The sequence below is a fragment of the Leishmania braziliensis genome, chromosome 17 (assembly GCF_000002845.2).
Source record: "Leishmania braziliensis MHOM/BR/75/M2904 complete genome, chromosome 17".
Lineage (NCBI taxonomy): Eukaryota > Euglenozoa > Kinetoplastea > Trypanosomatida > Trypanosomatidae > Leishmania > Leishmania braziliensis.
In genome coordinates, this window is record NC_009309.2 from 322824 (window position 1) to 345577 (window position 22754).

Sequence of the window (22754 nt, forward strand, 5' to 3'; positions counted from 1 at the left end):
CTACTCTCTTCCAGAAGATAAACAGAGACAAGAAGAAAACTCAAAAGAAGGAGCACCGCCCACATCACCCACGGAGCACGAACCCGGGCTTGCAGAGAGGGGGACGGGGTGACGCGAGAGCCTGGCGTCGGAGTGCTGTGCATCTAACTCCATCTCTACTGGCTCTCCAAACTCCGCTGGTAGGTTGGGATGCTGCTGCACATGGCGCTAGCAGCCGGCCTGCCGGCGTCATCGAGGCTTCCGACGCTGCCGCGCTCTCTGGACGGCGACGAGGATGTGGTCTTGGTACCGTAGAGGAGCTGATTGAGGGAGTCCTTCATCTCCTGCTCTCGGACTTGCAGGGACTGCCGCCACACGCGTCGCTGCGCCTCTTCCGTTGCATGAAACGCTGCTGCTGCTGCCCCCTCCTCCAAGGTGACGGGTACCGTCGCTTCGGCACATCGCGGCAGCAGGGAGGTCTCTTGTTGCTGCTCCCTCGCAGGTTGAATGACATAGGCTGCTGCGGTGACGCTGACGCTGCCAGGGTGCGTCGGATTCTGCTGTGGACAGGGGGAAAGAACGTTGCTGCTGGTGCTGCCGCGCAGAGGCGTCGCATCTGGTAGCGGCGGGAGACCCGAGATATTGACGTCAGCCGCCGCTGCTGCTTCTCGGGCGAATGCGTAGTGACTTGTTGGCGGTGATTGAGAGGAGGACGAGGACAGGGACGCCGCCGCGGCGTGCAGGAGTCGTTGCCGCAGCGCACCGTTAATGTTGTGTAGCGCATGCTGCAGAAGAACCACCTCAGCGTCGGAAGGATGCGGTGAGCGGCGGTTCGTCACGGCAATGTCGGTCTCTGGGGATGAGGGAAGAGATGGCGTCTGCTGCTGTTCATGTAGAGGGGCACCTGGCGTGGATGTGCATGGCGCGCTGGTTGCCGCAACCTCAGAGGCATGCCAGCGCTCTGGGTGGTGGCTGCGAGGTTGGGGAGGCGGGTTATGCGCAGGCGTGTGTATCATTCCTGCGGCCGCTGCGCTTGGGGTTGCTATAGACGGTCTGATATGTTGGGTGCTATCTTTCTCCCCCCCAGTGGTGTCTGCGGCACAGCTGAAGTCGCCGCTCGCGCTACCACCCCACGGCACTTCGCTTAGCAGTTGATGCCATGTTTCCAGCCGCTGCGCTGACGCATACTTTTCTTCTTCCAGCTGCGCAAGTTGCACCTGCAGTATTCGACGTACTTGGGCGAGCTCCTTCTGGGTCACGGACTGCGTGTGTGACCCCGATGGGCATGCTGTAGCGACGCCTTGCGACTTCCCTGTATCCACATCAGCTGCACTAGCATCCGTTGGAGAAGAGCATACTGGCGCGAAGCACGTGGCTAGTGCTGTGGCGCCACGGAGAAGCTTCTCCATCTTACGGTGCAGTCCACGCTGTTGGTACCGCCAGTTAGCCACATCCAGCGCCTTAGTCTCCGTGATGTGCAGGAGCTGATTATCCACTTGTCGCAGCTCCGCCATGAGCTGCGCCACCGCGGCGAGCTTTCTGCGGCGCAGTTCGAGCAAGTGAAGCAGAGTGTCCTCACGCTGCTGATCCTGCACTCGCCACGGCTTGGTGAAGCCCTCCTTCGCTTCTAGTACGACCTCTCGCGTCTCCCGCAGGAGGACAGCTGGCATGTACAGCAGCGCATCTGAGAGAGGCAGGTAGTCGTGGTTCGTGTGAGGCCCCACCAACAGAGACAGGTCACTGCACCGCATATTGCAGTTGAGGCAGAAATACGCTTCCGACTCGGTGGGGAAGAGGGGGCAGGAAGTCGACGTGGAGGCTAGGGGTATGCCTGCTGAGGCTGCAGGTCTGGAGGCTGCCATGATGGTGGTGGAACCCCCCCTGCACGACGTGTTACCGAGAGGGCAGCAGTTTAAGGCACTGCACCACCACACGCCTTCGCCGCTGGCTTGATGCAGCTTCTGTATAGGTGTGAGCACCAGTGTGTGTCTATGGCGTGATATGAGGGGAGGGAAATGCACGGGAACACAACAGTGGACTCGCGTGCATATGTGATGTATGCGTGTGTTGGGCTCGAAGAGTTCCTATCCTGCGGTGGTAGTGAGAGGCACCGCAGAAGCGGAGCTGCCGAAGGACGACGGGGAATATAATGATCGATCTCTCCACGTTCGTGGATGTATGTCAGATGAGGGGGAGGGGGAGGGGAGGGATGAGCGAAAGGCGAGCCACACGATCACATCGTAGGTCTTACCCTACATCAAGACGGAGATAAGAGAGGAATAAGTCAAGAGGGGGGGGGAGTAGGAAGTGAGCAGTATCGGTAGAGGGGGCACTTGCAGATCGAGGGAGGGAGACAGGATGGGGGAGGGGGTGGTGGCCACAGGCGGGCATGTACGCGAGCAAAATGTACTACCGATAGCCCTACAGGGAGGGCGCGTAGGGTGCGCGTGTGCAGTCTCGCAGCCTTTGGGGAGGGGGTCACCACCACCACGGATCTGACCGCTCTTGTACTTCGCACGTTCATCACTCACTGTGCGGGGTCATCCAAGGCGAGGAAAAAGGAAACGGACGGAGTAGTGCGCGTTGTGTCCATGGAGACAGTGGTGGCCAGCATGGCTGCCGGGTGTACGCACAGAGAGGCGAGGTCGGCTCACAGACACGACATTTTGCACCACTTCTGGCGACTTTGGGATTCGTAGAGTGTGTGGGGGGTGGGTGGGGGTGGGCATTACTCCTGTAGGCCCGCATTGTCGCCTTTTTCATTTTAAGAGCAGACAAGGAGGAGGGCAGCAACAACACTCACATCCACTCATCAGGGAGATGGTGCACATCTTGTCCATCAGCGGTCATGAGCGCCACCAGTGCGATGTTTCTTCTTGTTACTGATGCTCAGGGCAACGCCCTCTGACGGTGTCTGCGCATCAGTGGCGGTGGCAAAGTCGTCCTCACCAATGCCATCACCGCGATGCCGACGACGACGTGACGGTTCGAGTACGCCGAATAAAGTACTCGATGCTGTCGCGTGGTGGCTGACGCTACCGGTGTGCTGCTGCTTCGCCTTGTCCTCTTGAACGACCCCCGCACGCGTCCATCGAATACGCGTGACACGGATGACCATGTTCAGCTCGCTCTGCGCGTCCTGCAGCACATTCGTCGTGTACGTCCATCGGTACGCGCCGCGGCGTTGTACGAGGACGTAACGCAGCAGAGAATTTGCGGCGTCCTCACGCTGCTTCTGTTGGACCGCTGCTGACGTTGACAGCGGCCTGCAGCACCGCGTTGCAGAGACAATGGCTTGAGTCCACAGGGCGTCGCCATCGCGCAGCCTGTGCTCCATTGGCACAAACGTCTTCTCGTTTTCCGCATCCAGCAACTTCAGGAAAGCCCCCTCTACATCCTTCACTCGCTGCTCACAGAAGTTGACGACTTCGCACTCGTCTGGGTTTGTGGCCAGCAACTCCGTCAGTGTGTAGAGCAGCGCTGGCCAGTCCTTTGGGTTCCCGTAGAGGGCATCGCACAGTATGACGTAGTGGAACGGCGTCTTCAGCGACGTGGCGGTGGTGGATGACGATCCAGCTGCAGCTGACCGCAGTGCCTTCTCGCACTCCACCAGGGACGCGGACGGCGACAAGAGCGAAGACACCATAGAAGACACGACACGATCCACGGAGTTAGAGAGCGCGGATGTCGTTGGTGGCGTCGCAACTCCCCGTGGTGACAGGTGTTGCTGCTGCTGCACATCTGTTATCTTCACCGCTAATTTCTCTTTCTGCAGCTGCTTGTGCACCATTGTGCTCATGGTCGGACCCCACTTCCACTGAAGAGCGGCGCAGTGGCCGACGCCTCGGCTGCGCTCCTGGACTCGTTTCTCGTTCAGGCGTACGTTGTATTCCATTAGCGGTAAGAGTTCCTTCAAGTCGGTGATGGTGACACGTGCGCCTGCCATGGCGAGGGCGATGCCGAGGCAGCCCACGCCGGCACCAAGTTCCACAATGTTCTTCCCAGCCAGCGGAATCGGTGGGGGTGCCTGGGCTGCAGATGATGAGGATGAGGGAGGCAGCTTGAAGACGCGTGCGTGAAGGTGGCGGAGAGCCGCAGTGTTGCTGTTCCACAAAACGGCCCCGAGCTGGTCTTCCGCACTCTCTAGTTCTACCTGCAGAGATGTGGAGTTGAGCGCGTCAGCATCTGCATCTGGCACCGCCCAGTGCAGTGTTGCGATGTCGCCATACGGGCTCTCCACCTCTTTCATAACCCAAGCAAGCATCTCTCGTCCGTTATCCGAGGTAGGGGGAGGCAGCGAGGTTGAGCCTGCGCGCGCGTGTAGGCGGGCTTGTGCCGTTGTAAGTTGTGCTGCGGGGCTTTGGTCTCCAGGGTGAAGATTAAACGCACCCACATATAGAGGCAAAGGGGGGAGAGGGAGGGCGGATGGGCGAGTGGGGGTGTGGCGGCCCTAGGAGGCAGGACGAGAGAGAGAGAGCGGACGAGGAGGGCGCACCAAGGCAATCGGCGGTTGCACAGAGGAGGTGTTTCAACGCTTCACATAGACGACGGTGTCTCCCTTCTCTCCCCCTTCCTCACATTGCGTAACTTGGCCAAAGGGGAAGGGGGGTGGGTGGGTAGGTGGGGCCCAACTCATGGCGTCCTCGACGAGGGGCAGAGAGGTGCACCGAAGAGGAGGGGGGGGGCACTCTCTTGACGGACTCCTTTCTTTTCCTTTCTCTTTAATCACGCGCTGGGCACACAAGAGAGGAGGGATGTGGGTATGGTGGTTGGCGGAGGTGACGCCCTGTGCACATACAGGTAGAAGAGGGAGGGAAAGGAAGGCGCTCGACCGGTTAGGCCCCCTTTTCCACGACATGGACCGCGCACGCCCAGCTATCAGGGCTGTTGTGCACGCGTGTGACGGTATACGGCCTGCAGCGTACGTTCGCGAGCCTGCGCCTCCTGCAGGTCGTGCTCCACCGCATCCAAGTCGCGGCGCATCTTCAAGGCCTCACGGTCCCGCAGTTCCTTCATAAAGCGTGACGCCAGCCGCGCACGCTGCAGCTGACCGACGATGCGCTCGCACACGTAGGCAGCGACGGAAGGCAGAGCCAGACCGTCCCCCTCATGATTCTCTGCGCTGTCCCCCGCAGTCGGCGAGCCCTTCAACTGTCCGTCGTCGCGAACATACCCGTGAAGGGCGTGCATGTCCTTCGGGCTGAGCATCGCCGTCGACATCACCTGTTCCCACTCCTGTCGAAGCGGCTGCAGGATTGCGTTAGCCTCCCGTACTTGCGCGGCAACTCGTTGACTCAGCTGGTACAACGCATGCTGCACGTTCACCTGAGCACTGTACGCCTGAAGACCTTCGCCAGACGTGTGCACACGCACGACCGCTGCCATCGGTGGTGAGTGCTGTAGCTGTGTTGGCCTTTTCGCGTTTCCTCCGTTGGCCACGCGGGCACTATCAGTGGCTGCTCCATCGACAGAGCACAGCTCCTGCTCGACAAGGCACTGAGCGGCGCGGATCTCCGCCGGCGTGGGCCGTTCATCCTCGGGAGTCGTGCTTGTTGCCGCAGCGGCCGTTGCTCGTTCGCACTCCACAGCGACCCACCGACGTGCATCTTGCATGCGCATCTCTGCCTCAACTTCTGTGAAGGTGATGCTGTGCTGCGCGTCGGCAGCGCTGGTGCTGGTGGCGACGGCATCTGAAGAGTCCGCATTCGCAGGGATTGGCGCACGAATCTCGTCTCTCCTGGAAACGCCGTTGCTGCGGTCGGCTGCTGCGGTCGCCGCGATGCCCATCTTTGGTACCTTGCGAGGCGCAGGGGTGTCCAGTGGGTCGAAGAGGTCTGTCAGAGCACCGCTGTCACTGCGCTTCGCTTTGACGCTGCTGCTGTCTGCATAACGAGAAGGTTGCTCAGGTGCTTGCTGCTGTGCAACTTCGCTAGGATAGCTGCCATCCCTGTTTTCCTCTCCAGTCACTGACACCGGCTTCAACGCTTCGCGAGGACGCTTCAGCGGTGGTAGGGGAGGCGGTGGCGGTACGCCCGTGCCGGGACTCGTCAAGGCGGTCGGGGGTGCCACCCGAGCAGCCGAGGGCAGGGTGGCAAAGAGGTCAGCCAGGGTGCTCTTGAGTTCTTCTTTTGCCTCCGCTGCTGCAGCCTCAGCGATTGAGCTGGCGCCGGCGACGGACCTGCCAGCTGCGGCGATGGCACGAATGCCAGACGCATTGTTCTCCAGAGGCAACGGTGGCGTCGACATCGGCACAGATGTGAGTTGCTTCAGCAGATCTTGGTTCACTCCTGTAAGTGCCGCACGAGCGCGGCTGCTACCGCTGGAAAACGCTGTCGCTTCATCGTCACCGTCTGCGTCCGTGGCGCTGTCCATCTGTCGCTGTTGGATAAGGCGCTGCTGCTCCGTCAGGTCCTTCATGAGCACCCGCTGCTTCTTCACGAGGCCGGCCTTCTGCTGATCCTCGTACATGTCGATCGCCTCGAATCGTTCATCGTCGTCCTCATTCTCGCCAGAGTCGCGCGCCTCACCGCTCGCGTCGTCGTCCTCGTCGGGCTCTGCAATTTCGTCAACCAGACCAGATGTCTGCCAGTCCTCCTCCAAGGCCTTCTTCATCTTTCGAGTTTGGCGCAGCGACAGAGTGCCGGACTCGATGCCCTCGCGATTGCTCTCCAGCTTGGCGAGGAAAGCTGCCTCTGCCAGCTGCTGCTGACGCTCTTTGCGGAGGCCTTTCTTCTGGTCCTGATTAGCGAGGCGGCTAGTGGCCATGTCGATCATCTCTCTCTCGCAGCGCTCACCGCTCACGGTGTCGGCCCTGGAGGCGCGCTCTTCATGCGTCTTGCGCGCGATGCGCCGTCGACGCCGCTCCGCCATGAAGGACTCTAAGCTCTGCTTCTCACCTGCTGCTCCGCCAGGTACGTCTTTGAGCTGCTGCTGCTGCTCCTTCAGGTAGTACTCTTGCTCATCCTTGAGTTCCAGGTAGCGCTGCTCGCACAACCACGCTGGCCGGATGTAGTGATTCGGCGTACGCCGCGTCAGCTGCTCCGCAATGAGGCGCCACTTGTGCGGGAAGAGCGCCTGAAACTCGACTAGCTTTTCCTCCTCCTCGAGGCTCCACGCCTCGTGAATGTTCAGCCGCGGGTCCAGGTAGTTTTCCCACCGCTCGCGGCACTGCGTGGCAGTCTTCTTGGTCAGCATCGAGGCCACCCGTTCCCAATCCCGAAGGCCGTACTGAGCCAGTGCTGCCTTCATCACCTCATCCTCGGCGTTTGTCCAGGCCCCGCCCTTAAAGTGCAGTCGAGACATGCTTGGAAAGAAGAGGAGAAAGACGCACGAGGAGTGTGTCAGTAAAAGGGGCGAGGAGATCGGTGCGCCACAGACTTGGTGGTGCCCTCGCGCGTGGGTTCCGATGACAGACAACGTGAACGAAGAAAAAAAAACACACACACACAGTGCCGTTGGTGAGCAGCGCGCTCGCTTCCTCTGAAGACCTCCACGGTAGACGAGGGGGGGAGGGAGGGACAGTAAACAACCGAGGCGCCATCGCCGTGGGTGTGGGTGTATGAAGGAGTATGGGAAGGGGTAGAGAGATGGCGGGACAGGAGGGGGAGAGGGAATAGATAGAGCAGGATAAGGGAGGGGGGGGGAGTCACGTGAAGCAGACGTGATTTCCGGTATGCGCAGGAGCCGCTTCGGTGCTGCCTGTTGTGGTGGTTACGACGTCGTGCAAATAGGGCCCCCCTCTTTCAATGATTCTAATTTTTTTTTATTATTCGGCCTTTTACGTTCCCCTTCGTGGGTATCGCTTCGCCCCTCGTCCTCGCGTATTACGTGTGTGCGTACTGTGGCGGTGTCCAGGAGGACACTCGCAGAAACTTCATGGCCTCGTCAAAAGCAAAGCGGGCGCACAACTACAGGCACGCGCCAAGACGCAGCTGAGAAAGGGGGAGGGGATGGAGGAGGCCGGCGGGCGTGGGAAAGCGAGTAGCCATGAGCGTCCCTGCTGTTGGAGCGGTGACGGTGACGGCGTCCGAGAAGGGGGAGAGGGGGCTGCAGTCACCTCCCATCGCTTGCTCTATTGCATCACACCGCTGCAGCTACGGCCTCCACAAGAGAGACCATGTCGGAGGGCAGCTGCAGGCTTCGGTCTCGCACGAGGTCCACCATGCGCTGCACATCTTCCTCAGCCAAACGCGACGGGGCTGTTACATGTGCGGGTTCTGGTACGACGCCAGTCTGCTGCTGCTGCCGGCGGTGATGCAGCTCACGGCGCCACTCATGTAGGATGCGCTCGTGGTAGTGATACAGAACTGACTGCTGCCCAACCCCAAGACGCATGCACAGCTCGTACAGCTCGTAGTCCACTGGCGGCAGCTCCGGCATGTGGGAGTGTGTGCGAGGATAGCGAGCGAGCTTGTCGGCGCTCAGAACGATGGCGCTGTTCTGCAGGGCGGGCGCCTCGTGACGGCCGATAAACGACGGGGCGAGATACGAAGGGCGGCCCTCTTCTTCATCCCGCAGGATGGGTGACTGCAGGCTGATGCTGCGAGCCGCGCTGACGGCCTCCAGCTGAGCTGGCTGTGTCTCCATGGCGCACGCAGCGACGGGAGGCACGCTGGCGTTTGCTCGAGAGAAGAGCGACGCGGCGGTGTCTCGTGTCGTTGCTTCAGTCATCGCGTGAGCAGAAGCGAAGCTGTCGTTTCTCATCTGTGACGTCGCGGCCGCTTTGTCCTCCTGCCCTTGAAAGACCTCTTCTTCGGCCACGTGCATCGGGGAGCTCTCGTGTGCCTGCTGCTCGGTCGTCTCTCCAACTGCAGAGGTATGTTTCAGCTCCTCTGGTGTCATCCAGCGGAACTCGTGCTCGGATAGCCACACCTTCATGCGCCTTCCATTCCCAGTGCTAGAGTCAGCGTGGTTAGGGGACCTTTCGTCCAGTGGCACTTCTGCAGCGGCCGCAGCTTCCGTGTTGAGCTTCCGTGCGTAGTGGGCAATGGCTTCCTCCAGAGACGACACGTACTCCACGCAGAGCTGCGCCTTGGCGAAGAGGTCGGCGCGCAGCTGCTCCGACATGTTCACGACAAGGTCGATGGCGGCATCGTCGTCTGCCTGCCCACACAGCTTGCTGCTGGTCACGTCTCGATCACAGATGGCCGTCGCACCTTTTCCGAGAAAGCCTCCTCGTGCAGCGCTGGTGCGCAGCTGCTCTTGATGAGCGCTGCGACTTTCCTCCAGTGCCGCCACCACGGCAGTTCGCAGCGTGTGCCGCGGCACCTCAAACACATATCGTGGCGCTTCCTCTGGAGTGTTGTACGGCGCGTCCGGTGCCACGGTGAAGGACAGCCCGCGGTATGCCTCCTGCCAATCGTCGACGCCGAGTCGGGATGGGTGGAGCGACGGTGGCAACGGGTCCAGGTGCCCAAAGGAGTGGACACGGAAGGTGGCAGATGAGGCCGATGCCGCGGACGACAATGGGGATCGTATCTCGTGCAATGGGAAGAAGCGATGAAGGACGTCACTGGAGATTTTATTGTCCATCACCAGCGCTAAACCGTCTTGCTGGCGAAGTTGCCGAAACGATGCGGAGGCCCCGCCAACCGAGCTAGGCAGTGTCGGTCCAACGAAGAGGACATCGATGGCTTGGCAGATCGCCCCACTCCAGAAGCCGATGCCGTAAGCTTTGGTAGAGCGCATATCGGTGAGGAACAACATGGCAGGCGCAGGGGGTGTGATGGACAAGGAGGATACCGCTGCTGTTGCTGTGGCGGTGGTCGCAGCACGGAGCGGAGTGCGCGCAAACGCTGCCGCCACACTCGCACTGTTGCCCTTGAAGGAGGCGATGGATGGCGTGACAACCCCGTAAGGGTCCTCTTCCTCAGCATCCTCGACTGCCCCCAGCTGCCGCTGCTGTGGTGACCGCACCGGCATATCGGATGGCGCCTGCGGATCCGCCGCTGCTCCGGCTGCTGGGGCCATCGCGCCACTTCCGTGGTGCGAGGCTTCTTCTGCGGCTGCCTTAGCAGAGAGCGCAGTCACCCCTGACGCGTCACCACGCGACGATAACGCGTTTGCGGGCAGCCTCATATCGCTGAAGGACAGCCCGCGCTGCATTTCCCAAGGCAGCACCGCCGTCCACACGTGGAGAGGCACAACTTTGCGGTACACGTAGGGAGGGATGGTGGGCGCAGAAAAGGAAGCCGCATCGGTCGCCTCCTCGGCCAAGGCAGAGCCGCCAGTGTCATCGTAGCCCGCCCGTGTGCCCCACAATGCCCACCGACGACCTGCTCTTCGCGTCGAACGCGCCTGGCCAAGCGTGGCTCCGCTGATGCCACCCGGACCTTGTGCTACAGCACTCAGAGACGCGGGTGGCAAACGGGTAACAGTGATGACCAGCTCCGCTGAGAAGGTCGGTTTTTCCTGCAACGGTGTGCGCGTGGTGTAGGCCAGCCAATCGCGCAGCACGCGCTTCAGGGCATTGTAGTCGCGGTTGATGGGGAGATGTATGTGTGACTTCACAATATCGTAGACTGTTCGCGGTGAAGATGCCAGCGGTGTGGGTGTTGGCATGACTGCGGTGGTTGGCGTGAGCCCCAGTAGGGGAAAGCTGCGAAGGCAGAGTGGTGTAGAGGAAAAGGGGGCGAGAGACGAGGTGCAACGGTGCTGCGTATGTGCGTGCGCAGCGCAGAGTGAGGGGTCAGTCAAAGTCAGAAGCAGCACGAGAGGCCGTATGGGGAGGGAGGGAGTGAGGGGGTGGGTGGGGAAGGCGAGCGGTTACATTCGAGACGAATATGTAGTCGACTCGTTCAGACGTGTGCGTGTGTGTCAGAGATAGAGAGGTAAGGGGCTACTGCAGCACCCAAGCCCACACACCCGTACGTACAGACACAAGGGACAGGCACACAGAGGTTGGCCGCAGGTCATCCTCCTTGCTGTTGTCCTCTGTCCTTGTCTTCGTCCTCTCCTCCATAGGCCCAGCCTCTCACACCATACCCTCCCCCAGCACAGCGCACATTTTCTTCTCCGTGTGTGCGCGTGTGCGTGCAGTGGCGCAGTCCTGCTCCCCTCTATAGTGCTCCTATTCCGTTGCCCATTAGCACTGCTTTCATTCGTGAGTGGTGCTGTGGGGGCGTAGAGGGGGGTGGGCACGCGATTACGATTCTGGTTACACGGCTTCCTTCTGACGAAGATGCGGCTTATGCACCTCTGAAGGGGGTGGTGAGGTGGAGAGCATGGGAAAGGAGAGCTACGCACGATCAAGCAGACGCTGATGATGATGCCATTGCAGTGTGGGGTTCTCTTACTTTCCGCTTTCTTTCCTATCAATGTTAACTGACATGAAGAGTTACTACTTTCTGTCCTCCACCAGCGTGTGTGTGTGTGTGTGTGTGTGTGTGTGTGTGTGAGGAGGCAGAGATGGAGGAAGGGAGAGAAAACCCCAATGAGGCCACATGAGCGCGTCGGTGCGTTCGCTTCGACCGATCCGACTTCTGGGCTCTGTGCGTGCGGCCACGCCGCTCACACCGAGGCCATACCGGCAGGGATAAAGCGCGTCGTTTATACTGGAGCATCGATACGCGCATGTGCCGCGTTTGTGCACCGACAAGAGTGCGGGGCCACCCGTCCGCCGCGCTTACCGCCTCATCGGGTGGGGAGATGAAGGAGGTCGGGTGGACGAGACTCGCTCTGAAGCCACGGCCAGTGGAGGCAGCGAGCGTGTAGGAACCACAAGGTCCCTGGAGCCCATTCGCAGCGACAACGGAAACTAGAAGCAGCACTGGCAGGTAGAAGAAAGGTCGCGCTTTCGCTGGACAGGGAAAACCAGATCGTCCGCTGGTCTTGTCGCACCGCTGCGCCACGAGACCAGCGTGCAAGCATAAGCGGGTAGAACAAGGGAAAGGAAGCACATTCTTTCCACAGGCGCTGGTGCACTCGCTTGCTGGCTTAGGGAGGCGAGTAAAGCGGTGAGGAGGAAGGGGGGGGGGAGAGCGGGAGTCACTCCTCGGCGTTCTGCTGCCCAAGAGGCACTCCTTCCTACCGTATGCGTGCGTAGATGGGGTGGTGGTGGTGAGAGGAACAGCGAAAAAGGAAAGTTGTATTGGCAAAGAGCACGATGCGTGCGTCTGTGAGCTGCCGCAGGAGCCTTGCGCACTTTCGGTGGCTTCAGCATTAGTACCCCACATCCCCTCTTTCCCACCACTCACATAGACTCGGCCCATGTGTACACACACACGCACAAATAAACAGGCAGATAGACTGAGCACGTCTCGCGGCCCCGCGTGAAGCGTCAGTGTTTTCCGCCTTCCCCTAGAGCTCCCCCGCTCCCTGATGACAGGGGATGGCTCAGCGTGGCATCACGGCCCAGTACCCCACTCTGTATGGGAAAGCCAAGCAGTCCCTATCCCTACCAGCGCCGAACAACCGCCGGTTTCAACGGCCCACGACGCAGCGAGGCCAGGGCGATGCATCGCTGCTGATGCCGGCGGCGTGGCGCCGGGGCGCCCTGCGACAACGCGCACGTCTGCACCACCAACGTGGTGGGCAGAGCGCCATCACGAGCCGAACGCGTCTCGCCCGGTCCTCGCCACCTGGCGGCGTGATGGGGGCGTCTGCGAGGTGACCCGCGGGCGGGAGACGGGCAGGGGCCTGTGCATTGCCACAACGCGCACCCAGCGCCGCTTCGCACCACGCGATGGACATTGAGAGGCCGAGTGGAGCGGAGTTCGACCTATGCGGAGTGGCAGCGTATGGAGACGTTGAGGGAAAACTAAAAGGGAACGCTCTTTTTCGTTCTTCTCTCTCCCTTCCTGTCTGGGGAGATCACTTGAGGAGTATAGTGAAGGGACATAGGAGCCACATGCTTCGACTCACACATCCACCACCACACAAGGCTGTGCAATGTCACTTATCCGGCGAGGAAAGAAGGGCGGCGTGGAGGGCGGGCCACAGTGCATTGCGTCAGCTGCACGCGATGTGCACCCGATCCGACCCGTTCACACAGGGAAACGGTATGCAGCCAAGACGTTAACGAGTCTGACTGCTCGTTTCTGGTGCTGATGCGCTTCTTTATCGTCGTGTGTGTTCATTGCGAGGTGTTGCCTTAATACGTCTTACAGTTTCGAGATATCGTGACTGCCACTCTCGCGCAAACCAGCTCCCGACATGCGCACAAACTTCGCGTGTTGCTGCATCTCCGCAATGCTGTGCGCGCCGCAGTACGAGATCCCAGAGCGCAGACCACCGACCAGTTGCTGTAGAATCGGCGCAAGGGGTCCCTTGCACGGTACGCTGCCCTCGACACCCTCCGGCACGAGGTCATTAAAGACGTCCTCGTCAAGGCGCTTCTCGCGCTCCGCTTTGCTGATGTTCGCGCCAAAGCCGGCCATTCCACGAATGATCTTCACCTTCTTGCCGTCCTTCACTAGAGCACGACCGGGGGCCTCGTCTGTGCCCGCTAGCATGTTGCCCAACATCACTGTGTCAGCCCCTGCAGCGATCGCCTTGCAGATGTCTCCAGCCGTCTTGACGCCACCGTCTGCAATGCACGGAACACCGTGCTTCTTCGCCACGCGAGCACAGTCCATCACAGCAGACAACTGCGGCACGCCGGCGCCGGCCACGAGGCGCGTAATACAGATGCTGCCTGGACCCACACCAACCTTTAGGCCATCCGCACCCGCGTCGATCAGGTCTTGCGCAGCTTCCGCTGTGGCAATGTTGCCGGCAATGATGTCAACTTTGTTGGTGCGCGGGTTCGCCTTGAGCGCCTTCACCATGTCAATGCAGAGGTCGCTATGGCCGTGCGCGATATCCACGACGAGCACGTCCACTCCAGCATCTACCAGGGCGGCCGCACGCTTGTGATCCTCATTCTTCACGCCGATAGCGGCGCCAACAATGAGGCGGCCGCGTGAGTCGAGGGTGGCGTTTCGGTTGCCGGTCAGCTTCAAAATATCGGACTGAGTGATGAGGTAGAGCAGCTCTCCTTTGGGGCCCAGCAGTGGGATGTTGTTGGTCCGCTTCATGTGCATCAGTTCGCGAGCCTCCTCCAGTGTGATGGAGGTGTTGGTCGAGACGACCATGCGCTTCACCGGCGTCATGAGGGTTCCGATGAGGTCGGAGTCACTGGCAAAGACAAGGTCGCTCTTGCTCAGCACACCACACAGGCGGCGGCTGGTGAAGTCGTCCACGACCATCAGGCAGCTGACACCCCCTTTGCGGCCAGACCAGTTCAGCTCCTCCAGAGCCTCAGTCTTCGTCGCTGACGACAGGATCATGCGTGGGTCTTCAATCAGGAAGGACTGCGCGCGCTTCACCTTGCGCACCATCGCGCACTGTTCCTCGATACTGCAGAAGCGGTGCAGAATACCAATGCCGCCCTCGCGCGCCATCGTCACGGCAGTCTTGTCCTCGCACACCGTGTCCATATTACTGGCGACGATGGGAATCTTGAGGCGAATGTTGCGGCTGAGGTGGGTGCTTGTGTTGACAGCCTTGCGAGAGCGCACGGGACTGCGCTGTGGAATGAGCAGGACGTCATCGTACGTGAGTCCCTGCGGAAGGGTAGGTAGACCGCCTAGTGCTGCCATTCCTAACCGAGAGTGGAAGAGGGAAAGAAGGAGGGGCGGAGGATGCGAGGTATGTGCATACAGCGAGAGCTGTACGGGTGCTTGAGTGAATAAGAGAGAGGCAGGGGGAGAGGGCGGAGGCGTGGGGCAGGTGAAAACAGAGGGGGAATGAAGTGAGATGCTAACATGCATGAGTTCGGGAGAGAGGAGTGACGAGAGCGAGACGTGTAGCGCTGGAAAGAGGCGAGTGAGCATGTCTCTGCCCCTTTTTTGCCCATCTCCCTTTCTTTTCCTTCGGCTGCGGGAGGCATCGCCTTTCAAACACCCACACGTGACATAGTTGGAGCTCACAGGTAGAGAGACCAGTGCACTGAGGCCGGTGACCAGCGGAGCTGCAGTTGCGCGCTGCCACTGTGCGTGCGCTACAATACAGGGGGTTCTACCTCAAGAGAGAGGAGGAGGAGGGGGGGAGGTACAAGACGGGGGGAACTGCGGAGGACGAAACGTGCGCATACACACGCATGGACGTACAGCGAGAAAGAAAGAGCACGAGGAGAGTAATGCACCTATGCAGAGGGAAGGGGTCACTCACACACACACATGTGTGAGAGCGCCAGTGGAGCAGTTTTCATTCGAAAAGGGACTCGGAAAACGCCTCACGCTTCTCTGGCATGCTCTCCCCAGTGTGCAGGTGCGCCTGTACGCCACGACCTCCCCCACCCTCCTCGCAATGGTGTACCAGCTTTCTCTGTGGGTACGCAACTCGAAACAAAGCGATACACACCCGTCCACTGAAAAAAACAAACAAAATAGCGCTGACAAGAGCGCGCCGTTTCGCTCCTCGGCGCCTACGGCCGGCTCGGCCAGGTCAGTGTGAAAGCCGGGCTCGGCGGGGGCGTAAAAGACTTGAGTGCCTCCATAACTTCTGTGGCGGTCGGCCTGATCACCAGAAAGCCCAGGACTTTCTCCTCCAGAAAGCCCTCAGCAATGAGGTGCTTCAGTAGCGCAATAAATACCTCGAAAAAGCCTTCAACATTCACAAGGCCAATCTTGGGCCGATAGGCGTTGAGCTGGAACAGCGTAATCACCTCCAGCAGCTCATCAAAGGTGCCGACACCGCCCGGCAGCGCGACGACAGTGTTGGCGTGAGCAAACATGATGCTCTTCCGCTCCGACATGGTGGCTGTCATGTAGATGCGGTCGCCGATCATGGAGCCCGATACCTCGCGCTCCGACAGAGCGTTGGGGATGACGGAGATGACCTTGCCATTCAGTGCCTGCGCCTCTTTCGCCAACTCACCCATCACACCGACCGTGCCACCGCCGTAGATGACAGGCTGCTTCGCCACTTCGACAATGTACTTGGCAAGGGCCTTGGCCTCCTGCGTGTAGGCAGGCTTGTTGCCGCTACGGGCACCCCCCAATACCAGCACACCCTTCTGCAGCAGCGGGTCGTCAATGGCCTTGTCAGGCCAGACCTGTGGTTTTCTGTCTATTGCCGGCTGCGAGGTAGCCTTGCTGCACAGAGTCAGCTTCTGCTCCTCCACGGCAATCCCGGCCACGGCTTTGAAGAGGTTCTGGAGGGGCGCACTCTTCATGTGAATCTCTTCAAAGTCGCGCATGCTGCTGTAGCGCTCCAGCACGAGGTACTGGTGTGGCACCGGCTCGCCATTCTCGAACACTTGATGCAGCTCATAGGTGAGAGTACCGGGTTCATTCCACACGGCGTGCTGCTGCAGCGGGGCGAACGCGTCGAGGAACTGCTGCTCTGCCTCGTCGTTTCGTAGTTTGATGGTAAACACAGCCGCCACAACCATTCTCTCCCGCGCTTATGCTTTTCTCTTCGGTGACTCTGGAATTAGATCGCTCTTTCTGTGTGAGCCACGCAGCAGTGGGTTGTGCGGGTTGCTACTGTGCGAGGTGCTTGTAGAGCCCTTTTTGGTCTACGGGAGTGTGTTCTGCAATGGCTTGTGGAGGGTGGCGGGCGGGACGAAGAATGGGGGTAGGAAGAAGACTGAGGCGTGCTTCCGCGAAGGTGGTTGTGGGTCAGCAGTGCCCCGGACAAGGGGGGGGGGGGAGAACACCGCAACGAAAGAAAGAGCAACGAGGTAACGGAGAGAGGGAAAGAGCGAGTTAACAAGCGATAGTGACATTGATGAGGCGGCAGTTGTGGTGCCTGACATGTGCGTATGCCAGGGAAAGGGAAGAGCGCGCAGTCATCTAGGTTCGTGTGTGTGTGTGTGTGAGGGCAACCGTGGAGGCAGTTGTGAAGCAGAGGAAAGCAGGAGGGGGAAAGGCATTACAGAGAGACCGAGCGGGTGGGTGCAATGTACGGGGAGGGGGGTGGAGGGGAAACGAGTCCGTTGAGTGCAGAGTTGTAAGCTCTGCTTTTTCCGCCACCAGCAATCATGCACTGCGAAGCATGGGAAGCAAATACTGAGGGAGAGAGAGGGAGAGGGGAAGAGCACAGGTTCAAAATGCGGAGGTGAGGGTAGAAGCGCCATCGGCCTTTTTGCATCTTTGTGGAGTCCAGCAGCTACGAGAATCGAACGCTCGCTCGCCAATTACCTCTTCTCACCTTGCACGCGATCTCTTCCTCGTCGAATCCGTGGGCGTCGTACCTTCGTGCACGCCTTCCGACCTTACCCACCACCTCCTCGTGAGCTCATTTTCCTTTCTTTTGTTTTGTTTTGCTCTGTTTCGCCGAAGTTGTCTGGATGCGCCACACCGCACACACCTCGCGCCTCCCAGTGGAGAAAAGAGGGCCTCTGCAAAGGGTGTGTGTGTGTGTGTGAGGATGCACATATATACACATATACACACACATGTGCGCCCTTCGTGTCGTCCCTCCCGTCATGGGAAAGAAATACACAGCAAACCTACAGTGGAAGGCATGAATGCGGCGAGGCGGCGATGGAGAGAAAGAGAGGGGAGGGGGGAGTGAGGGGCAACTTTTTCGGTTTGCCCGTCAAATTGTTCGACCTGTGCAGCCTACACCCATCGTCCACGCGAGACAAGTGAAAGGGAGAGAATGAAAGGTGTGCAAGAGCGAAATCGCGCATACATCCACAGAAAGGAGGAGTCGCCAGCGCCACAGACGCAAAGTAAACATCGAAGAAGAATACACACGCCACGAAGGATGACAGGACGGTGTGAGCTGAAAGGGGGGGGGAGATGAGAGATGAGAGAAATGAAAGAGGCGCGGAGGTGCAGAGACGGGGAGGGGGATGGGTGGGGAATGGTGGTGGTGGTAAGTATGTGTCCTCAGCTGACAGCAGACCACATTCTCATCTCTCTCCCCCCCCTTCCTCCCCGTCTCTAACCGTGTCTGTCCTCTTCTGCGCATCTCATTTTCTTCTCCACCTGGAGAAGAGAATGAGGTGAAAAGAGGAGCTCACCACACGCACACAAAAGCAAAACGTCCTCCAACAACAACTGCCACGACAACATCACGCAACTCAGCTTGGGGAATCAGAGCTCCGCACACGCCAAGATGTCTCACATCTGCCACACTCCCTCCGCTTCCTCGGTCCTCTTTTCTTCTCTCCCTGCGTGTACGTCTTCGACCCAATTCGCATTCCTGCAAGCAGCACTAATCCCCCCCCCCCCCCCCCCACCACCACTACGAGAAGAGGCCCACCAACAGCATGGTGCTAGGAAGAGAGGGGGCAGGGCACAGAGTCCTCCCGTCGCAGAGCAGAGGGTGCGTTGACGTGGTGGTTGGGGAGTGGCGCTGCTGGTGACAACAGGAGGAGGCGCAGAAGAATGCCACATAAATCGAGGAGGGAGTAAGAGAGAGAGAGAGCACATGGGAGTAGGTAAGCAGAGCGGCTAGAAGACGCAGCGAGGGAGAGAGGGGGAGAGGGAAGCAAAAGACCCACTTGGGCAGAAAAACACCCATCATACATTCAGAGGCAGTTAGACGAGAAGGAGGAATCCATAACACACACACCTGTGGGTGGGTCTTTCTCTGCGAGTGCCTGTCATTGTGTATCTTCCGGATTCACTGATTCACCGACACAGCTCCGTACAGGTGGTGAGCCAAGTACCCATGACGATGATCAAAATGGTCCCCTCCTCCAAAGAAGCTCGAAGAAAGTAAAGCGGGAGGGATTAGAGACGGAGAGACCGTATGCTTTGCTGATGTATATCTCCGTTGCAGATTCGCCCGCCTCATAGGCGGTTCCATCGAAATAAGAAAAGAAAGGCCGCGAACAAGAGCGTGCGCTTAAACACACAAAAGAGAATTGAGAGGCAAAGACACGTTCCGGGGAATGCCAGTAAGGAGAGAGGCAGGGGGGAGATAAATATATATTTTTCGTTCGGCGTATACATTCTTCAAACGTGTCCCCAGGGGCGGCCCAGGCCCCCATCACGCCGCCAGGCGGCGAGGTCCCGGCGAGACGCGTTCGGCTCGTGATGGCGCTCTGCCCACCATGTGGGTGATGCAAACGTGCACGTTGTCGCAGGGCGCCCCGGCGTCACGCCGCCGGCATCAGCAGCGATGCATCGCCCTGGCCTCGCTGCGTCGTGGGCTCTGGGGCTCGTCACCACGCTGAGGTGCTCCCCGTCACTAGGGGGCGGGGGAGCGTGTTATGAAGGAAAGTAAATGAGTAACAGTGATGGAGGGATGTGGTATCCGGAGAGAATGTTGTATGGTGTCGCTTTTCTTCGAATGGTGCGCGCACGTGTGTGTGCATACATGAGTAAGAGTAAGAGAAAGAGCAAGCTAACATGGGAGGGGAGGGGAAATCTCCCCTAAAAAGAGGGAGCGAGAGGGGAGATCTGTGCTCTCAGAGGTGAGGGCGCAAGAGGAAATGCCTAACACAGAAGGTACTATAGGATAAGAAGGCAGAGAGTGCAGAAGACACACACACACACACACACACACACACACACGGGGGCACCCAAAAGAGAAAGGGGTCGAGGAACAACACTGTCACACACGCGCATGCATTCACGTGGGTATCAAGCCATATTGGAAGCAAGAGGAAGAAAGCGCACGAGCGTACCCCCCACACACACCGCTCATGCGGATACTTTGCAGTGAGTGGAAAGTGCAGAGATGAGAACGCACAACCCACAAACACGTCCGCGCAAAGAAAAGGCAAAAGAAGGCTAAAATAAGGAGAGGAGGAGGGGGGAGGAGGAGGAGGAGAGGACAGAGCAGAGAAACACACGCACACACACACACGCACACAAGAATAAAGGAGCATCATTTGAGGTGGAGAGAGGAGGGAGGGGACGCAGGGGTCGTAGAGATCTCCGGCAGCGAGGGGGTGGGGTGGGGCAAGCAGGAAGGATCACAACGACGTATGAGTGTACGTCTGTGTCGTTGTCTTGTGACTAGCACTCGGAGTCATCTGAGGGATCTGCCGCGCTACGCCTCGCCACCGTCTTGGCGCTGGGCAGCTCACCCATGGCGAAAAGGTCATCCTTACGACGTCGTTCCTGCTTGGCGCGCTCGAGGGCGTTCTGGATTTGCTCCTTTTGCTCCAAGGCCTCGGCCTCATCGCTGGAGAGCTCGATGCGACGCAGCATGCGCAGCTGCTCCACCTTCTTCTCCTCCAGCGCGTTGCGCAGGTCTTCGCATTCGCACACCTTCATATCAAACTGCGCCTCCCACTTGTGCAGTTCTTCCTGCAGCTTCTGGATCTTCTTCTTCAGCTTCTTCTGACGGTGGGACTTCTCACTCATGTCGATGTCGCGCTGCTGGGCAAACTCGGCGACGCGCTTGTTAATGAGCTGCTGCATCTGCGCATCCTTGTTCTCCAGTTGCTCACGGAGCTGATGCTCAAGCGCTACGAAGGCTTCAGTCTTGTCCCGCAGTGAGACCTGGAAATACTCTGCTTTCTCGTTGTTCTTGACGATGATTGCCTTCTGCTTCTCCAGTAATGTGCGCAGCTGCTCCATCTGGTCGGAGCGCTCGCGCAGGCGGGTCTCCAGCCGCGTCACCTCATCCTCAGACTGGGTAGCCGCCGCCAGCTTCGCTTCGTACCCTTGCTGCACCTTGGCAAGCTGCCGGTCCTGCTGCGCCATGGCGGACTCCAGCTTGGCGAGCTCCGTGCGTTGGGCCTCCAGTTCCGCGTAGAGAGCCTCGCGAGAGGCAGTCACGTGCACCACCTTGGCCTTCATCTCCTTAAGCTCCGCCTGAAGGCTGCTAATGGTCGCCGCACTTGTGGACTGCTGCAGTTCCAGCGGCACTGCTGAGTCGTCCGTCGTGTTCTTCATGGGGATGGAGGCTGAGTTCTGCTGGGGTGCAGCAACCGCGGCAGCCGAGTCAGACACCACGGATGTCGCCGCCATCAGCTGGTGTCGCAGCATCTTGTTTTCCTCACGTAGAAGCTTGATCGCTGTCGCACCCTTGTCATCGAGCTTGATCGCCGCCATCAGCTTCTGCTGCTGCATCATAGGTACCGCCACTTGGTCATCGCCGCTGCTACCACCAAGCCCAAGCGAGACTCCCTTCCATTCGGCCAGCTCCTCCCTCACTTCTGCCAGGTGCCGCTCTAGCTGCGTCTTGTTGGACTTGAGCTCTTTCTCGGTGGCCTTGTGCTCAGCCTGTGACGCATTGAGGTCGGCCGTCAGTGACTGAATCTTCTCCAGCAAGGCCGCTTCACTGCCTCCTTCAACCTTCTTTTTGGTGTTTCGCAGCACCTCCTCGAGTGACGTAGTGGCCTGCAGCTGCTCCAGCGTCTTCGCCGCCTTCTCCTCTGGCGTTAGGAAGTAATTGTAACACTGCGACCAGACGTCGTTCAGCTGCGACTGAATTGTCACTGCGTTGCTCTCGGAGATCTGCAGCTGATTCTGCAGCTGGACAACCTCGTCCTCCATAGAAAGGAGCCGAGTGTTAAATGTCTGCCGCTCCGCTGCAAGAGTGGCCTTTGTCGTCTCGTAGTCGACCAGATCCGCCTCGCGACTCTTCGTGGCGTTGTCCAGCTGCACCTCCAGTTGACCCATCTTCTCCTGCAACTGCGTCACCTCATTTTCCAGCCCTGCCGTGCCCTCATTCTGGTACTTGGCCAGTTTAGCGCGCAGATCCTTTACCATTTCCGTCAGCTCCGCGATTGTCCGATCCTTCGAGTCCATGTTCACAACCGGCTTGTTCTTTATCTGCTTGGCGCGATCGGCAAAGCGCAGCGTTGACACAGTCTCCGACATGTTGCGCTCGCTGGGGTTGATGTTGGCAAACATGACAGTTTTGCTGTTGCCGCCAAGCGAGTCCTTCAGCAGCATCGTCAGAGGGCTGCTGCGGAATGGCACGTGTGCGCCACCCTTGACAATGGTGTCGATGACGGTGCCGAGAGCGCTCAGTGAGAGGTTGATGTTGCACCCCTCCTTCAGCGTGTCGCCAGAGGCGCCGGTCTTGCCCTGGCGCTCCGAGCCGGCCAGATCTACCAGGTTCAGCTTGCTCGACACAGCACGGGTTCTGCCGTCTTCGAGGGTCTCGGTACACTCCAGAATGAGAGAGAAAACAGAGTGCGAGCGGCTGCTATCGGTGTTCAGCTCTGTGGACGCGACGCGGCGGCGGTCCGTGCCCTCCTCCAGGTGCCGGATGACATCCGCTGGGCACTTGACCTGCGCCACAACGGCGCCCTGCACAAAGAAGGTGTGGTCCTTCGCCTCACGGATGTCCAAGGACACCTGCTGCTTCGCTAGCAGGTCACGCACCTTACCATTGTACAACTCCATGAAGGAGACGTACATGTTGACAGTGGTGCCCGGCGCCTCGTCCTTCATCATTTTCACGGTGTTGAAAATGTGCTTAACACAGCGCGGAATGACCCCCTCAAGCGCATTGTCGCCCATCACACCCGTCATAGTGTGCGTCTTACCGGAGCCGGATTGGCCGTAGGCGAATACTGTCGCGTTGAAGCCGCTGAGTACGGACTCGGTCAGTGGCATAATGAACTGAGTGAAGATGTCCTGCTGGGAGAAGTTGTTGTTGATCACCGCATCGAATGTCCAGCGATCGGGCTCACCAATGACGCTCTTCACAGTCACGGTGTTCTGCACCATGTCAAGATCGACGCAGGTCTTATGACCCACCGCCTTTTCCTTCTCACTAAAAGGACGGCATCGGACGAGCACCCTGATGTTCTCCGCCGCAGCGGCGTGCTCCTTCTTGCCCATTGGGGACGAAGGTACACACGGGGAGCGGGACTGCGCCGTGGGGGGGGGGGTAGCCAAACGGGAAAGAAACAGCGGCTTCACTTA

General features: G+C 59.3%; 7 protein-coding genes across 7 annotated transcripts; all 7 read right to left on the reverse strand.

Moving 5' to 3' along the window:
- Positions 1-155: 155 nt before the first annotated feature.
- On the reverse strand, positions 156-1730 carry LBRM_17_0750 (conserved hypothetical protein; the record flags this gene model as incomplete). Its single annotated transcript, XM_001563792.1, has 1 exon — positions 156-1730. The coding sequence occupies one exon, from the start codon at positions 1728-1730 to the stop codon at positions 156-158; it is 1575 nt and encodes a 524-aa protein (XP_001563842.1).
- A 1088-nt stretch (positions 1731-2818) lies between these two features.
- Positions 2819-4243, reverse strand: LBRM_17_0760 (conserved hypothetical protein; the record flags this gene model as incomplete). The annotated part of the gene is made up of 1 exon (XM_001563793.2): positions 2819-4243. The coding sequence occupies one exon, from the start codon at positions 4241-4243 to the stop codon at positions 2819-2821; it is 1425 nt and encodes a 474-aa protein (XP_001563843.2).
- Positions 4244-4857: 614 nt separating this feature from the next.
- Positions 4858-7281, reverse strand: LBRM_17_0770 (conserved hypothetical protein; the record flags this gene model as incomplete). Its single annotated transcript, XM_001563794.1, has 1 exon — positions 4858-7281. The coding sequence occupies one exon, from the start codon at positions 7279-7281 to the stop codon at positions 4858-4860; it is 2424 nt and encodes an 807-aa protein (XP_001563844.1).
- Positions 7282-8058: 777 nt separating this feature from the next.
- On the reverse strand, positions 8059-10539 carry LBRM_17_0780 (conserved hypothetical protein; the record flags this gene model as incomplete). The annotated part of the gene is made up of 1 exon (XM_001563795.1): positions 8059-10539. The coding sequence occupies one exon, from the start codon at positions 10537-10539 to the stop codon at positions 8059-8061; it is 2481 nt and encodes an 826-aa protein (XP_001563845.1).
- Positions 10540-13079: 2540 nt separating this feature from the next.
- On the reverse strand, positions 13080-14558 carry LBRM_17_0790 (inosine-5'-monophosphate dehydrogenase; the record flags this gene model as incomplete). The annotated part of the gene is made up of 1 exon (XM_001563796.1): positions 13080-14558. One exon carries the CDS (start codon positions 14556-14558, stop codon positions 13080-13082), a length of 1479 nt encoding a protein of 492 aa, XP_001563846.1.
- Positions 14559-15385: 827 nt separating this feature from the next.
- Positions 15386-16354, reverse strand: LBRM_17_0800 (ysine decarboxylase-like protein; the record flags this gene model as incomplete). Its single annotated transcript, XM_001563797.2, has 1 exon — positions 15386-16354. The coding sequence occupies one exon, from the start codon at positions 16352-16354 to the stop codon at positions 15386-15388; it is 969 nt and encodes a 322-aa protein (XP_001563847.2).
- Positions 16355-19883: 3529 nt separating this feature from the next.
- On the reverse strand, positions 19884-22670 carry LBRM_17_0810 (putative OSM3-like kinesin; the record flags this gene model as incomplete). The annotated part of the gene is made up of 1 exon (XM_001563798.2): positions 19884-22670. One exon carries the CDS (start codon positions 22668-22670, stop codon positions 19884-19886), a length of 2787 nt encoding a protein of 928 aa, XP_001563848.2.
- Between the last annotated feature and the right edge of the window lie 84 nt (positions 22671-22754).